This window comes from Neolamprologus brichardi, chromosome 17 (assembly GCF_056152115.1).
Source record: "Neolamprologus brichardi isolate AB-2024 chromosome 17, ASM5615211v1, whole genome shotgun sequence".
Taxonomy (NCBI): domain Eukaryota; kingdom Metazoa; phylum Chordata; class Actinopteri; order Cichliformes; family Cichlidae; genus Neolamprologus; species Neolamprologus brichardi.
In genome coordinates, this window is record NC_142120.1 from 24560707 (window position 1) to 24578036 (window position 17330).

Consider the following 17330-nt stretch of genomic DNA (forward strand, 5'->3'; position numbering starts at 1 on the left):
ACTTTCAGTTTTGGGGTTTGGAACTGGAAATCCCACAGGACCTAAGCTCTGTTGTTGTCAACCACCTTTGGGTGTGTTGGGGACTTGGGGACTTCTAATCTATATGCTGGACAAATTTTCCTGCACACTGCCCCAGCCACTCATTTGTGCCTCTTAGAGTATGATGTCCCAGCTTGCGTTTTACATCCTGTTACTATGTATTGGACAATCTCCAGGGTAATTTTGCAACTTGGGTGCACAGATATACTAACACTTTTGTTAACTTGTCTGAACTTAGATTATTCCCAAATTTTTTCAACAGTATTAAAAAAGTGGAAAACTTTATAAATTAAATTAATATTTATTCCAAGTTTTGAATAAATGACCTTGAATAAAAATGGCATTCAATTCATATTTCATAATAATAAATAATATTCCTGTCTGGTCATATTTACTCATAGAATCTTGGAGCTTTTAATAACTGCTACCTGTTGTCTAAACTGTGTGTGTAAGGACTTGTTGGAATTTAAACTCTGCAGTTCAGTCACCTTCTGTGGGCTTATTGGTCATGAGTTCCTGTAGAAATAAGTCCCTTCATTTATGCCCTGCCCCCTTCTCACTTCTTTACAGTCAGTGTCTCTAGCAGGTGATCTGTAAATCTGGTGGGACCTCCTGTGTGCGTCCTGTGAAAAAGATCTCTGCTGGTTATTTGAACACTGGCAGAGACTTGTTGAACACTCAGCTAGACAGATATAGCAGCAGCTGGAGAAACAGTATCCTAAACGGGCACCGCAGTATTCAGTCTTTTACACTTCTCTGCTGTACCATTGCTCTTCAAGATCTTTCTGGATAAAAGACTAAAAATGGAGATTACACTTGAAAATGACAAAAACGGCTCCTCAAACTTTGAGTACAAGGGTGCTCACCAGGCATTCAGGGACCGCTGGAAAGGGACAGATGACACCATGTGTCGCCACAGCATGTCCTTTCACCTACACCACACACTGAGGAGTGAGTTCTTTGCCAGCTACCTGTACCTGCTAGAGAAGGTTCCACTGGGTAAGTTGGGTCATAGAAATGTACTAAAATCTTTTCTTGAATGTTGATTTCATGACAGGTGTGATGTGTTCTTCTCTTCTTTTCATACCCATGTTTTGCCAAAGTCAGGTTGCTGAAATAGCTAAAATAACAAAAGGTTGTTCTTACTGCACCTCACGGCACATTACAGACTCCTTCGGATAATGTTGATCCTAATTCTTAGAGGGTATCTAGACAGTTACTCGTAAATATTGATTTGTATGACTTTAAGTCCTGCATCACCACCACTGCACTTACCTAGAATGCCAGGATTTACCTCTAACTATGGCTTGTTCTCAGATTTAGTTAACTTATGTCTTTCCAATGGTTCAATGGTAACTTTATTGTCCCCAATGGGAAATTGATTTGCAGTATGTCCATACACAAAAACAAACAACCACACACACACACAGTTGAAAGTCTTGGAAAGAACTTGAACAGAGTTCACAGAAGGTGCCCACCGAACCTAAAGGCTTTGAAGACTGAGGAAAAATGGGCCACAATCACACCTGAGCAATACGTGCGAGTAGTTCCTCCATACGGGAGGTGTTTTGAAGTTGTCATCACCACAAAAGGCTTCTGTACAAGGTATTAAATAAATTAAAATAAGGGTGTTCAATATTTTTCTCCCTATGCGATTTTTCATTGTTACACACAACTTAATTAATGGACATCTATGTTTTAATTTCTTTATTACTTACTGCAGTCAGGTGTTCCAGCCATTCTCAAGATGTTTTTCTTGCTTTCTCAGATTATCTGAGATTATTGCTTTGGCATTCACCTTCATAGGCTTCTTCCTTATGTGTTTTGGACGAGTTCACCTTTTTGTTTTTGTTTCTGCTAACTGTTTTGTTGACTTAGTAACTGAAAGCACGTGTCTGACTTCATAAATCTCTTATTATCTCTTATTCTTGGACTGACTAACTGACTGTCTACATCTCCCTACTCTTCTCCCTACTTAACCATTGCAGTACATCTTTTTGCAACTCTGACAATCACCTTTATGGTCAGAGATGCTTTATAGCAGGGGTCTCAAACTTGCGGTCTGGGGACCACTTGCTGCCCACGTCACCCGTACTTGTAGTGACGTGAAGAAATATAATGCAATTTGGCCCTTGAAGTTCCTTTTGTTGATAGGGAGGATTTGTTTGTTGTTGAGTTCAATGTTAAAATAAATTCTTTAAAAAGCAAAAAATGATTTAATATGAAAGCAGTATGAGCAGAGAGTACAAACATGTTGAGGGATTGGCTGTGTCAGTTCATTAAGTGAAACAATTTTCACTAGCAGTCAAAAACTAATGTGTACACATATGTCTGATTTTTTATTTTGCTAAATACAAAAAAGGTTATAGCAGAAATGCTGCCATGTGTCTCACCAGAAAGAGAGTACCAATTTGTTTATTTGGTAGTTCAATGAAGGGCTTCAGTTAAAGAGTGAGAAAAAATATATATATTTGCGCTCATGTTTGCAGTTTTGCCTTGTTATACAACATTTAAATTTTTTTTAAAAAAAGGCAAAACACTACATTTTCAGAAATATTTTTGTGTGTTTGTTTGTTTTTTTGTACTACTTGAGCACTAACGTAGCCCTCCAATGAGATGACACTGCCAGCAGTGGCCCACAGCTCATTTAAGTTTGCTTTATAGGCTTCAGGCTTTATGGGAGCAACCCCTTAAAGATAAATTTCCCCTATCACTGATTAGTGCAGATGTATAGTTTGCAGGACATGCAGTGTCCACTATAACAATAGCTCTTTTTCCTTTGTTATATTTTTTGTATGTAGTCTAAATAGATGTTTAGTGACTGTATATCCAGAATAGTCATTTATTTGCACTAGATTTAATTGCATTAATTGCATTACAATATAAAATGTTATGTTTACCTACCAAATACTTAAACATTCTCACATGTGCATGTTCATGACATTGTGTCCTTGTACATTTCTATACTTTGACATTTTTTTTAAAAAAAGTGTGAATGCAACTTAAACATGTAAAATTATATATATATTATATAAAAGATTTTAAGTTCCCTTTATTCTATATAGATTAAGTAGCCCTTTTCCTACTTTTGCTACCTTATTTCCTAAAAGGTTGACACAGCAGATGGAATACATATGTAATTTGGCACTATTTAAATGTATTAGCTTATTTATTTTATATCAGATGCCATTTGTAATGAAATAGTCCAAGTTATCACAACATGTGTACATACATTGGATCCATCCTACCTTGTTTCAGAAAGTTAAGTCTGGTGCGGTAATGATGTGATATGATATTTTGGGATATTTTCTTGGCACACTTTGGGCCCCTAGTATCAAGTGAGCATTGATTAAATTCTATACCTTAATATCCAAACCGGACCCATCTTCTAACAGCTGCTTTCAGCAGATTAATGCACCGTGTCAAAAAGCTCAGACAATCGCAGCCTGGTTTCTTGAACATAAAATTGAGTTAATTGTATTTAAATGACCTCTACAATTAACAGATTTCAATCCAAAAGGGCACCTTTGGCATGTGGCAGAATGGGAAATGCCTCATTGCTCCCTCGTGGCAGCTGACAAATGTGCAGCAACTGTGTGATACTATCATGCCAAAATGGATCAAAAGCTCTGATATTTTCAACATCTTGTAAAATCTTCTAATTAAGGTAGAGGCATAAAGGGGCAACCTAGTAAAAGCAAGGTGTACCTAATAAAGTGGACAGTAATAGTACAACTCTTTCCTTAGATAGAAAGGTGATGTGGATATTTTCATGTAATGGTCACACTAGGGTTGCTGCATACACCTCCAGTATATTGCACTTCGCCTATCACTAAAAGATAAAAAGCATGTGAATCCTTTTTAAACAACAACAAACAACACCACTGTTCAATAAGCTGTGGTGTGACCTGCACATTTCTGCTTCCAGCCTATCCAAAAGACTTATACTATTAGCAAACAGAAATTCCTGGTAATGTTACTTGAAATAAAAAAATAAAATTACTCATTGACTACAAGAAAGGATCCTGAAATGTCTAGAGCCATACGAGATCAACAGGACCCTAAAAGTCTTCATCAGGAACTCAGTAGGGATGTGGCAAACAACAGAGAGAACATAAAGAATTTTGATGGAGAATTTATATAAAATACCTTCTTATCATTGTGTTAGTTTCCCAAGCAGCTACAGAAAATATATAGGCATTTTAGTAAAGTATATATTGCCTATATATGGCCAAATGTACTCCCCATCTGTCTTAGTATGCATATGAACCTGAGACCCCATTTTTAATCCAAGGGATTGAATATGATGTTGGTCCAGCTACAACAGCTTCAACTCTCCTAGGAAGGCTTTCCACAATCTTTAGAGGAGTGTGTTGGAAGTGTTGGAACAGGAAGGGACGGATCCACAAATGGGAGCATATTATTGTCTGAATTATCTATGCTGAAGTATTAACAGTTCCTTTCACTGCATCTAAGGAGCTCGTCTCCTGAAAAAGAACCCCACATCGTAATCCCCCCTTTACCAAACTTTAGGGTTGGCACAGTCCACCCAAGCAAGTACCGTTCTCATAGCAACCACCAAACCCAGACTCAGCCATCAGACTGCTCTGCTCTTTTATACACATGCAGCCATGGATGTGACTGAAAAACCTGACTTTAATGATTTGGATTGATGAGTGAATGGATATGGCAATATAGGTTATTGCCATATCTATTGCTTAAGGGGGTTCTCCAAATTTAAATTCAAGAGGTCACTTGACTTTAAGCAGCAAATACAACTGATATCAGTGTAAAGACAGGATTTTTGTGGCTTAGATGAAGAGTTGATTGGAGTTGATGAGCAATTGGTTGTAAGTCCTGGTAATTCCAAATGTTTTCGACAACTTAGCCTTTCTTCCAAGTGCTGAACCATATGTGTAATGAAATTTTTTATTAACAGAAACAAAGTAAAATTTCTTTTGTAGCTTTGTTTTTATACCATTAAACAGTTACAGGATAGCGATTTGTTAGTACTAATGCTAGTGAGTGAATTGACATATATGAATCATTAATGGTTAGTACATTCATAAAAAAGTGTCATTGGAAGCACTGCAGTGCATTAACAGTTTAAATAATAGCTAATCATCTCCAGAGTGCACTCATGTCTATCATGAGATCATGGGCTGAACAGCAGCAACAGGAGATCTTGAGCTGTAGGTCATTCAGACTCAAACGTGTCTTATTTTCTTACCATTCATTTGATACAAGGACCATTAATGGAATGACATATCATGCATGAGAGCACTTACTCATGTCAGACAGTGCTATGCCGTCTGATCTACCATCAGACGGCTGCAGTCAGGTCATTTACTAACAGCATGACAGATTAATCCTCCCCCTTGTATCATCTAAGCAAGTATTCTGTTACACAGAAAGTCCAAGATCAGCTTCTAATGAGCTGGTGCACTTTCAAGGTGTGAGCTAGATGTACAGTTTGATTGGCAGACAAGTGTGCTATCAAGCTGTCTTCAGGTCTTCTCCGTTCTTCTCAACGTTTCTATACTTACACTTCCTCTGAAAGCTGTCCTGAGAGATAACATGACAAGTAAACACCAGTTGTAGGTGCTTTGATCAAAGCTGTTACTGTGAGAAAAATGTTAGGTCATAACCACATTTGTCTCCTTTTACATCTTATTTTAGTGAGCCTTGCCAGGTGCAGCATGATTAAGCCACCGTGTCATGAATCATGCTATTAGTTATCAAACTGACACATTTCCCTCAGCCTCCTCCCCGAAACAACTTGTTACGAAGTCAGTGACAAGGAATATGTTCATTTATTACAGAATTTATTTCAGCTCAGTAGAGCTGAAGTAGTGGAAGTTTGGGATAGTTTAAAAAGCGAATTATAAAGTTTCTTGAAAGGCAATATCGAAATTTCAGTACTGTATACATTTCTATTATCAGCCTCCCAGTAATAAAACTTATTCGTTTTAAACATTTGTAAATTCACAACAGTAACTTGAATCAACCACATGGTTATCATGTACCATATAACAGCTGAGCTGAGTGTAGGAATACTACACCGCATCCCTATTTATAGTAGTGATCAAATTATCATTCTACATTTCCTATGGGACTGAAACCATCTTCATACAGAGCAGTCTCGTGTCATCTTTGTAATGCTTTGGAAAAACTCAAACCAGTCAAAATAATCATATCAAACTAATTGATCATTGATTTAAAACAGACATTATTCTTATAAATTCATATCTGGTAAACTTCTTAACACTTTCCCACTATAGCTCATTACATGTGTTGATTTAATGTGTTGTCACATTGCAACACGTGGGTTATTGCTATAGCATAATTTTGCGAAATGGTGAAGTCTAAAAACTAACACAAGTTTGAAGTCTGAAGTGGTGGCAATGACATTCTCACTCACCCTCAACCAAGGGCACAAACACCTCAGAGGGTGCTTCCACAGTAACCACACGTTACATGAAAAGATTAGGTAATCTGAAAGAACTGAGTGGATATAATAGATTTTTGCAGAACACAATTTAATATTAGTGGATAAGCATTACAATACAGAAACTAGGAATAAGCACGGGCAATGTTTATAATTTACTGGCATCAGCTCTTGTTGTAAGGTGTTGGTGTTAACTATAGCGCCACTGAACTATATTTAGAGCAAAATACCATGCCTATTTTGTGCCTGATGCGGTTGTGACAGTTGCTGCTAAAAATGGGGAAAGCTGTGAGTGTAGTTCCAGAACTTTTTCTCTGTCCTGCACCCTTATCCCAAATGTTTAAATGTTTAGTCTCACATAATTCTGGTCCTCAATAATATTTGTATCTCATACAGAATACAAGACACATTAAAGGATGAGTCTTGTGACTGTCATTGAATAGTAATAAACAGTCTGTGTAGTTGGTCATCACAAGTTTTGTGTTGCAGGCTACAAGTGACAATAGAGCACCAGACAATTGTGTTCAAATGACGTTCTGGGTTTTATGATAGGTCACCCGGTATGTTTGTCCATGTGTTCTAACAGTGAAGCTGTTCCCAGTCACCTGTGAGTACATCAAAGGAGAGAAACAGTTCTACTACAGAGCTCAGAAGTTCTACGAGGATGTTCCTGCCTCAGAGGAGGGCATGATGGGAGATTTCGTAGAAATATCCCATGTTGATCTGGAAGGTTCCCTTCAGTTTTTGAAGAGGTTCGTGGTAAGTCAAAAGTTAGTACCTCACATTCAATTAATAGAATCCAGGAAAAACAAATGTGGGAAATTTTCACGCATAGTGGTCACTACAGTGGGCAGCTAGTCAAAGGCTGTTTTCTTGTATTTGTGTGAGTGTTGATGGTATACTTGAACATAAACCACCCCATTGGACACTGATGTGTCACTCCATACCCTGCCACCCACTGATCGTTTAATGTTACTATGATGTGTTTCATTGTAATTATTGTTATTTAACCCTGCAATGCATGAATTATGACAACCTTTTTTTTTTAAAGTATTTTTATTCATCTTTTCATGCCTAAAGATGAATAAAAATAGCTTTTAAGCTTTAAAGTATATGCTTTGCATGCACTTTGTCATAGTTTCTGCATATTGTCCTGTAGTATATCAATTTGCAATGTAGCTCTTAGTGTACATGCCAGAATCTATTTTTGGTGAGAAATCTGTCATCCTGATTGTACAAAACAAATTATTGTTTCGTGATGATGGCGCCTCAGTGCAAATTCTAATTATACTATAGTTGTGATGGCAGCCTCATAAACACCCACACAGAGTGAGCTGAGCCAACAGCTGGTAATCACTTTGTACTATAGTTTTGTTTTTTGTTTTTTTAAAAAACAGTGCTAACTTTTGTACAGTGGACAAGGAAAGGAATTCTTTAATGTTCTGGGTTTGTCTGTGTGTGTATTGCTGCTGTAGACAGGGGAGTCAGGCTACATGCCCTTTATTTCCAAACTCCTAAGACTGCTTAAAAGGAACTACAGACACTTAGGGGGCGTCCTTTCTCTAGCAGTAATATAACCATATAAAATTAAAATGCTCAAAAAGCATAAAGAAAATGGGAAATCGGGGCAGCAATTTAAAAATTAATGTATACAGTGGACTGAAGATATTGAAAACATTGTGAATTTTCATATTCTATATCAATTTCAACTTGGCAGAGATAGGGTTAATGATTTAGTGTATTTCAAACAGGCCAATGAAACTGGGAGCCAATTTTTTGGACTCCATACAGAGAGCAATGTTCATAGGAGGGGACATCTGAGGGGACAGTAAGCTCACCTTCAGTGGCTGGGAATGAGGTGGCTCCTAGCCAAGCGATGCTTCAAAGATTAATAGGCCCATAGCAGCAGAGGTCATGGTGTTGTGGGCGTATTCTACCCACACCAGCTTGGAGTGCCATATTGACAGGTTGGAGGAGACATTGCACTGAAGAGGGACCTCAGTCCAAAACTCCCATACACGAGAGCTGAACTGGAGCCACTAGTTAGAGATGATGTCAGAAGGAATGCTGTGGAGTCTGAATGCGTCCACCAGGCTATGGTGGACTCGGGTTCTATGCAGACCCTGCCCCACCAAACCCTGGTTTGGCCTGGGGCATTGCTGGAGGCAGAGTGTTTGGAGGTTAGATGTGTGCATGGGGACAGCCACAAATATCCCATAGTGCCGCTTCAGCCAATTCTCCTATTAGCAGCAAACTGTCGGAGTGGGAGACTAGGCACAGCACAGTAGGGAAAGAGTGCCTGGTCTTCCAGTGGGCAATCAACAATGCTCCTTCATTATTACCTCCTGGGCTGCCTTTTCACCCTGTGTTCGGATGGGTGATGGAACTGCAGTGCCTCCGTCGCATGAAGGATGCCAACGTCCGGATCACCTGGTGGCATCTGGCTCTCCACCAGGTGGTCCATAGGCCAGGGATGGAGATGGTTGTCACTGATTTCCTCTCCTGCTCGGCTAGGCTAGGCCTAGATGGCTCTCCAGTCTAAGTCAGGCGATGGGGGTATGTGGCAGGGTGTGGCTTGTGGCTTAGCTGCAGGGGGGGAGGGGGGGATCAGTGGCTTCAGGGTGTGGTGTTGGGGGAGGGCTCTCACACACATAACCTGCATCATCTGATTATGTCTCCCCATTGTGTGTGGCGTAAAGCAGGAGGAGGGCAGCTGGAAAGTTGCTGCAAGGACATTCTGAAAATAAAAGCACTCAACCTACACTGCTGTGTGGTGGGTTCTTTATCGTGGCACTCTCATCAGTTGAATGTAAAGATGGTGAATGATGAGTAAAAAATCTATGTGTGTGTCTGGCTACATATTATTATTCTCTTCCAAAGTCTCTTCCCTGGCTGTGAACAGCTTCTGTTTACACCTGACATTTCCATTAAAAAAAGAGTGTGGCAGGAAAAGATTTAGAACGCATCCAGATTAAAGAGAGCTACATAAGCGCACAGCAATATGGCAGTAATTCACTGAAACCAAGAAGCTTCCTGTAACAGAGCTCTGTGGGCCCCCATACTTTCCTACAATCATAAACTGGGGTCCCTGATGTGGAGGGGTTGTAGTGAGGTCAGAATACCAAATGAAGAGGAAGAAAACCAGCACAAGTCAAGTGAGGTGACTTTTTATTCCCTTGTGGTAAAGTTCATTGCTTTGTTACCCTAAGGAACTGGGGTTGATTTGTTTGGTACTTTTGAGCATTAAAGCTTGACACCTGGTAACATAAAACAAAAAGTATAGAACTTTTTATGATTTAGACATGATAATAATGCACTTCTAGAAGAACAAGAAAGATTTAAGCATCTTTTTCTTTTCTGTAAAATTGAAAATCTCATTTTATGACTACATTTGCTTTATAGACAGTCTGCATTTTCCTAACTTTAAACTCTAAGTATCCTTCAAAATTATTTTGATTAAAGTTATATGAGTCTATCCTTTCTTTTTCTTTTTTCTTAACAACAGGGGCCCGGTAATGCGGGCACCCAGTGTGCTCTGGATTGTGGCTGTGGGATCGGGCGGGTAGCCAAAGGTGTGCTCCTTCCTGTGTTTGAGAAACTGGAGATGGCAGACATGATGGAGCACTTCCTGCTCCATGCACATGAGGAGTACCTGGGTGACGATGCTGACCGTATTGAGACCTACTACTGCTACAATCTGCAAGAATTCACACCTCCAAAAAACAAGTATGATGTCATATGGATGCAATGGGTGGCATGTAAGTATGAAGGTTATCGATACACTCTGCTCATGAAAGATCAGGTGTATTGATATATTTGAATTGTCATCTATTGTACAATGATGCTTCAAATTGTATACTTATGAAGATACAGTATACTCTTAAGTACCTCATTATACTTATACTTTTAGACTTAGAGGTACAATGGCTTGTCACTTAACTGCTGTCCTCTAAGTTACTGCCCATGTACCCTTGACAGAAAGCACTTATACCCTTGACACTTTATCTACCTTATCTTTGGCTGATACAAAATACAGATACAAAATAAAACTTTTCCAAATATTTTGCATGCTGTTGTAATTCTGCAAACTTGTTGATGCATTTTGCACTTTTTCAAACAGAAGATCCTAAAATTCTTTAAAAAATATTCTGAGGTTCTATTTTTATATTTGTGCTTATGAATTATTCTAATCTCATATTGTTCTCCTTGTATATTATGTATCTCTAGTTTATTTTAGATAACTTTTTAACGTTTATTAGTTCCCTTTGGCATTCCCTTTCTGTCCTTTTAGTCTCATATCTGTATTTTGTAGTTTAGTGCCATTTATGTTAAGTTTGCCATGTCTCCATGTTTTTTTACTTTTTGTCTGCGTCAAGCTCACATTGCCCTAATCTCTCAGTGTTTGTGCGTCCTGATTCATTTTGATAGTCCCCTGTCTCGTGTGCTTTATGTCCCCCCCGTCTCGTTATGTCTAATTTGTTACTGCTGTGTATCACAGTGTCTCTGCTCCCCTAATCACCCTCCTGTATGAATATATTGTGTCAGTCTCCCTTTGTCCTTGAGCGTCAGCTCATTTTGCCTAATGTGTCCGAGCTCCTTGTACCTCATAGTATGTTTCCCAGTTCATTTTGTGTAATTTGAAGTTTTCAGTTCCTTTTGTATTTCATGTCTAGCTTTTTGTTAATGAATTATCTTCTTGATAAACGACGTGACTTTTGTTAAGATTATTCTGACTCAAGGTGTTTGCATTTGGGTGAGATCACAGTCACTGGACTTCCATAGTTCTATTGGGGGACTTGATGATTTCTGCAGTAACTAATAAATCAGTTAGGAGTGACTATTTTTCCTGTCTTTCCCTTTAGGCCACCTAACAGACAAGGACCTGATGAACTTCTTGTTTCGCTGCAAAAAGAGTCTGCGTCCAAATGGTGTTATCATAATCAAGGATAATATGGCTAGGCAAGGCTGCAAGCTGGACCCCATCGATAGCAGCATTAGCCGCCACCTGGACATCATGAAGACCATCATTGCCAAGGCTGGACTGGAGGTCCTGGCTGTTGAGAGACAGGGAGGCTTCCCTGAGGTCATTATGCCTGTCTGGATGATTGCTATGAAATAGAAGAGACAATTTTAGTGCAAACAGCTTAAGCTTGTGGTTTGCTTTAAAAACACAAAGGAAAATTCAGCTCATAGCTGAGTTCACTTGATATTTCAGGATTTTTTTCTGCTCTTTATATCTTTATGACATCAATGATCTTGATCTTGTGGTTCGGACTAAAACAATGGAATAACGTGCATCCTTATTTACTACTGGATTTTAGTTTAAGTTTTTAACTAAATCAAACATCAACAACAAATATGAATCATGTAAGATTTAAAAACAAAACGTTGCACAAACTTGTAATATATATCTGGATACATTGTCTGGAAAAATGGCATATTATTTTTGTTAATAATATGTTATTTTTGTTATTTTTGTTGCATGCAGTGGATGGACATAGTTACCATGCCATTTCAATTGGTTTTGCTACTTTTAAAAGCTTGTTTAGAAAACTTGACAGCAAACAGCTGGGATGGTTCAGTATGTCATCATACTGTGTATTCTGGGAATGCTCAACAGTTAAGAAGTACGGTGGCCCCTAAAGACAAAGCACGTACAAACTCCAGAACACGTACAAACTGCTCCATGATGCTAGGGGCAGTGTTTAGCTTGATTTGCAAAATAAATGGCAAGTTTGTTGCAAACACATGGAGTTGGATACCGGCGGGAAACACCTGCAAGGATAGAACAACCACGCTTTATAAGAAAGGTAATATGCAAACTGTTGTTTGTTTAATTTTTTTTTAATTACTATGAACGCTTAGCTTAAGGTGGAGTCAAATCTGACGTTAACTAACAGTCAGTGTGCTTTGCTCAGAGAGAAGCTCAACACTAGGGATGGGTACCGGTATTGGTTCTGACATAAACGGTAGTAACCAGACCGAAAAGCAGCGCACATTTCGGTGCTTTTTTTCCCTGAGATGTCATACACTTTGGATTCTAGCCAATCATTTTACGTTTCCGAGGATAGTAGGCGGGCCCAGGTACGTACGTTCTTTTAGAGCAGAGCTACAGATTAAAAATGCCCAAGGCGAAGCGGTCAAAATCTGGCTGTACTTCACAGCAAAAGATGCAAACTCAGCAGCCTGCAACAAGTGCTTTAAGGTGATACTGTGCAAAGGAGGTAACACCTCGAATCTAATGAAACGCCTGGCGACGCATAGCGTTTTTTCTAAGCCGAGAAATGCACCGTATTTGATAGCTTGCTGCGAGAGCTCACGCCGAGCACATCTATTGTGGGCGTGGTGCCTGTTATCGGACCGGAGTTAGCAACATCCCCTAAGAACCCGAAGAGTAGAGTCGTGGCCCCTAGCCCTGCCAGTGTAGCAGAAATGATGATGGATGATGATGGCAGCAGCAGCCGTTCTTCTCTGCGTGAGTAGCTTAATGTTGTTTGTGTGTAATTTACGTTGAGTACGCTAACCATGTGATAACCACATTATCACATTAATGCATGTAAGGTGAACTAGCAAACACCGTGGTTGTTATATACGGGTGTCTTCTTGTTTGATGGCAGATACAAAGGCTAAAATGACCAAAGAAAAAGTGGTCTCAGCTAAACATGAGAGGTTTTTGGACAAAGTTTGTGTTTTTTCAATTGTTTAAGCACTGCTTCCAGCCAAGAGTGATACCATATATACCCTATAGCTGCAGAAAAGGCTAACATTGTTATCTTTTTACAAAAAAACAGCTAAACATGAGAGGTTTTAGGACAAGTTTGTGTCTTCCATTCTTTAAGCACCGGTTCGAGCATCGTTTAAGTACCAGTTTGGCACCAGTATCGGATAAAACCTAAACGATACCCATCCCTACTCAACACTGCCCCTATTGTGCTGGAACTCTTCTGTTGTGTTTTGGAATTTGTACTTGCTTCTGAGTTTGTACTTGCTTTGTCTCTAGGGACCACCATAAAGAAGCACTGGCAGAACTAGAAAATGCTGTAGAGGTCAGACACCTAGCTTCGGCAAGCCTATTCCTCAGAACAATTTTTAACTTTTTATCCAAGCTAACCTTATCATAGTTTCAGTCCAGTCAAAGGTAACTGTTTGCATAAAGTAATATTATAAATGTAGAGCAGTATGCCATTCAAAACAGCACCAAACTAGAATGCTACATTGTTATAACAAAGTGGAAATTTACAAATGAATCACATCCCAACTGGGAGTATTTTAATTTCTCAGTTTAATTAGTCATTGTAATCTGCGTGTAAAACAGGGATGACAGATCTCTGTCTGAAATTACATAGACTCTTACAGCATATGTTGCCATGTTTATAGAGCTGATGTGGAGACAGTTTAGTCGTTTTTTGGGGAAAAATAATAATAGATATTAATTTTAAAAAAGGAAAAAAACAAGCACACCCAAAGATTGCAATCCCCCCCGAAGGGCAAGGGTAATACTAAAACTTGGATATTTCATGCTGATGTTAGCATTGGTCCCCAATAATGACATCTGCATTGGTTTCATAGATCATTTGTGCTGATGTCAACATTGTTAACATGGAAATTAGTGTAATATACTCATTTTTTCTGTTGTGTTGTATTGTTGCAGACTTTCGAGAGTTCCCTCAAATGATCCTATTTTATAGATGCTAGTTGTTTTTTCTGTGTAGGAAGGGCTCATCTGTGTAGTTTCTTGACAAACAGTTTCAATGGAAGGAGGCAGAATCAGATAAGCTCTCCAAATCTCGATCATAGTTATTTATTTCTGAATATCACCACAGATCAATGTCTGGCTGGACTGACTGTAATCTGCTTGCAAACTGCAAGACATTTACAGTCCTTAAATGTTTTTTTAGACTTCCTCTCTTTGTTAAAATCCTTATTAAAAATAATAAACTGAATTCATTTTTAGAACCAAATCTGGGCAGACACACTAGAGTTCTCTAGGAATTACAAAATTTATCAAACACAACCACTAATACCATTTTTCTTCTGTTCAGTGTGTATTCAGTTGTAAATATTTTTGCCTTTGTGTATTTTTTTAAATAAATGATCATGTAATATTGCAGATTAATAGATGTGTCATGTTTTCCGTGCTTTTAGTGAATCATACTGTATATTTGTTTTGATATGAAAACTAGTTTTAGCTGGACAATTTTTGTAAAAGAAAATGGCAAATTGAAAGCTAACAGTAGCTTAGCCAACAGACTAACAGTAGAAGCAGCACATTGTTTTAAACTAATGATTTTCAGCTGGGCCCTTGAGGTGAATGTGGGGGTTATTTCCTGATTTTGACAGACAGTGCCTGTTTTCATATCTGCCCTGGCTTCATTTCAGGCCTGTCAGATGTTGTCTGCTTAAGTCACATCCAGGAGTCACCACAAATATTTAATATTTGTGTGTGCAAGCGCTCAACAGGAGTGGTACAGAGCTGGGCCATCCAGAGATTTTTATGAAAGAATAGTTTGTCAGTGAGTAGGCTGGCACTGAGAAAGTACAAAATCATTAAAGTGTTCAAGGGGCAATGGCATGAGATGAACTCTGTAGCATGTTTCTCTCGTCAGAATGACTCTTTTAAGATGTGAATAGACCAAACACATTTTCCACATCCTGTATGAATTAAATATCTAAAATACCACAAAGTTAAACTTGGAGGTATTTTTTCTTTCCCCTAGCAAATAGCAGCCAAATGTGCTGTCACCTTTTCACGAGTGGTTAGCGTCGCTCACAGTCAAAGCGATCATTTCTAATACCGCTCAATGTCCTCTGCAGCCACTCGGCAGCAGTTTGAATACATTAGTTGGAGTAACACTAATTTGTCCAGTCACATCAACAGTGCAGAGCTTTGGGCTTGAATGCAGGCTGAGAGCATGTTGGGAAGACAGAGAGCACAGTTGGATGCAATAACTGCATTCAGGGCAACATAAGCTAACTTGATGGGAATGATTCAATACTGCACTGCCCAAAGAAAATGTGAAATTATTGTAACGCAATTTGTAGTAACAATAAACCTGGGCTCTCGTGATTGTCCAGTGATGCACAGACAAGAGATTGTCCAGTCTTGTTAATTTAAAAGGACTAAACCTATGTTGTTATTTAAAGCAACACAAATACATAATTCTGTCTATGGGACACACAAATACACAAAACAACTAAAAGATTTATTAAAACCTAGCACTAGCTTGTAGTCCAATAACCACCTTGGTGGAGTTCTTCTTAGTCTAGTCTAGACTAGTGTTACTGACAGCTCAAAAACTCCAGTTCATCTATTGCACATCTAATCTAGAACATTTAGAATAACTAATTAACCTAACTAGCATCTTTTTTTTTAATTTTTTACCTGGAGGAAACCAAAACAGGCACAAACAAAACTTGCACGCTCAGAAGATTTAATCAAGAACTGTCTTGCTGTGAGGAAACAGTCCTTGTCCCGCCCCACCAGAAAATAGACTTTATATGAAAGAAGACAAATGGTTTTGGACTCTTTTATTGGACCCTTTGATTTTTAAATAGACTGATTCTTATATAGTGCTTTTCTACTCCACTTGAGCACTCAAAGCACTTTATACAACTTTTTCCACTTAAGTTCTTGCTACCTAACATTTACACTCCAATGTATGCATCATAGAGCAACTTGTGTCTTGCTCAAGGATACTTTGACATGCGGACTGGAGCAACCACTAACCTTCTGATTAGTAGATGACCCACTTTATCTCCCGAACTACAACCACCCACAAACCCTAACATAAGACACATTTGTTTGTTTGTTTGTTCTAATTTATTTCGATCATGTAAACAATATGCAAAGTCCATCTAGCAGAAAAAAGAAGAGAAAAAAATGCTATACAAAATAAAGCTAATACATTTCAACATTGCGTCAGCTGTGCACACTTATTTAATCCCACCCCTTTTTCATAAGTTATCGATCAATATTTAATCAGCCTCCTTACTGATACAATCTGCAGTAATATTAACGAACATATGTCTGATATAATATATACATCATCATAAAAATTCCTAAACAGAGGTATTCACTGAATATCAACATTTTCCCTTTCTTCATAACTCTTTTTAAACCGTTTTATGTTTGGGCATTGCTTCAACTCAACACTCTGTTGAAACACAAAAGCTTTTTCTGGCAGTACGTACATCCCATCCCTTAAATTATAATTTCCTTCTCCCCCCCCAAAAAAACCCCATACTCTGAATATTACCTGGTCGTTCATTATCTTTTGCTTTGAACAGAATTTGTGCTGTTTGGAATTTCACATCAGCAAATTTCAATATTTCAGACTGCAAGAAAAGTGTGTTTGTCTGATCCCTATAACCTGCGTTGTGGATGATTCGAACCACTTTTTTTGAAGAGTAAAAAGTGAACGTAATGTACTTTTATAGTTATTGCCCCAGACCTCTGCACAATTGCTTAAGTAAGGTGAAACCAGTGAACAGTAGAGAGTATGAAGTGAACCTGCTTTGCCTTGTTTAGGATTGCAATGCTTCTTCATACTTTGGAATGAATATATCTTATGTGAGGTCTCCAGTTAAGTTTTTCATCTATTATCACCCCACAAAATTTATTTTCACTGAAATGATAAATTACAGATGTATGTAAATGGTTTTAAAATAGCCTCAATAGCTTTTTTAAACCACTATCATATCAATATCATTACAGTCCAAGGATTTCTGATGTTTACTTTGTTTGACGATTTCAATAACTTCATTTTCATCAATGGCTGTGAGAAACATTGAATAAGGATTTCATAAAGCCTTTATGTTAAACTATTTTTCCTTTTTTTTGTAT

General features: G+C 38.4%; 1 protein-coding gene across 1 annotated transcript; it reads left to right on the forward strand.

The window, feature by feature from the left end:
- The first annotated feature begins 630 nt into the window (after positions 1-630).
- Positions 631-12011, forward strand: ntmt2 (N-terminal Xaa-Pro-Lys N-methyltransferase). Its single transcript, XM_006803610.3, has 4 exons — positions 631-1038; positions 7074-7246; positions 9993-10245; positions 11350-12011. Exons 1-4 carry the CDS (start codon positions 843-845, stop codon positions 11604-11606), a joined length of 879 nt encoding a protein of 292 aa, XP_006803673.2. The 5' UTR covers positions 631-842; the 3' UTR covers positions 11607-12011.
- Positions 12012-17330: the final 5319 nt, after the last annotated feature.

Coding starts and splice junctions, on each gene's coding strand:
- ntmt2 (XM_006803610.3), top strand. CDS start 843: ATGGAGATTACACTTGAAAATGACAAAAACGGCTCCTCAAACTTTGAG. Junction 1,039..7,073: donor GCTAGAGAAGGTTCCACTGG/GTAAGTTGGGTC, acceptor GTGTTCTAACAG/TGAAGCTGTTCCCAGTCACC. Junction 7,247..9,992: donor AGTTTTTGAAGAGGTTCGTG/GTAAGTCAAAAG, acceptor TCTTAACAACAG/GGGCCCGGTAATGCGGGCAC.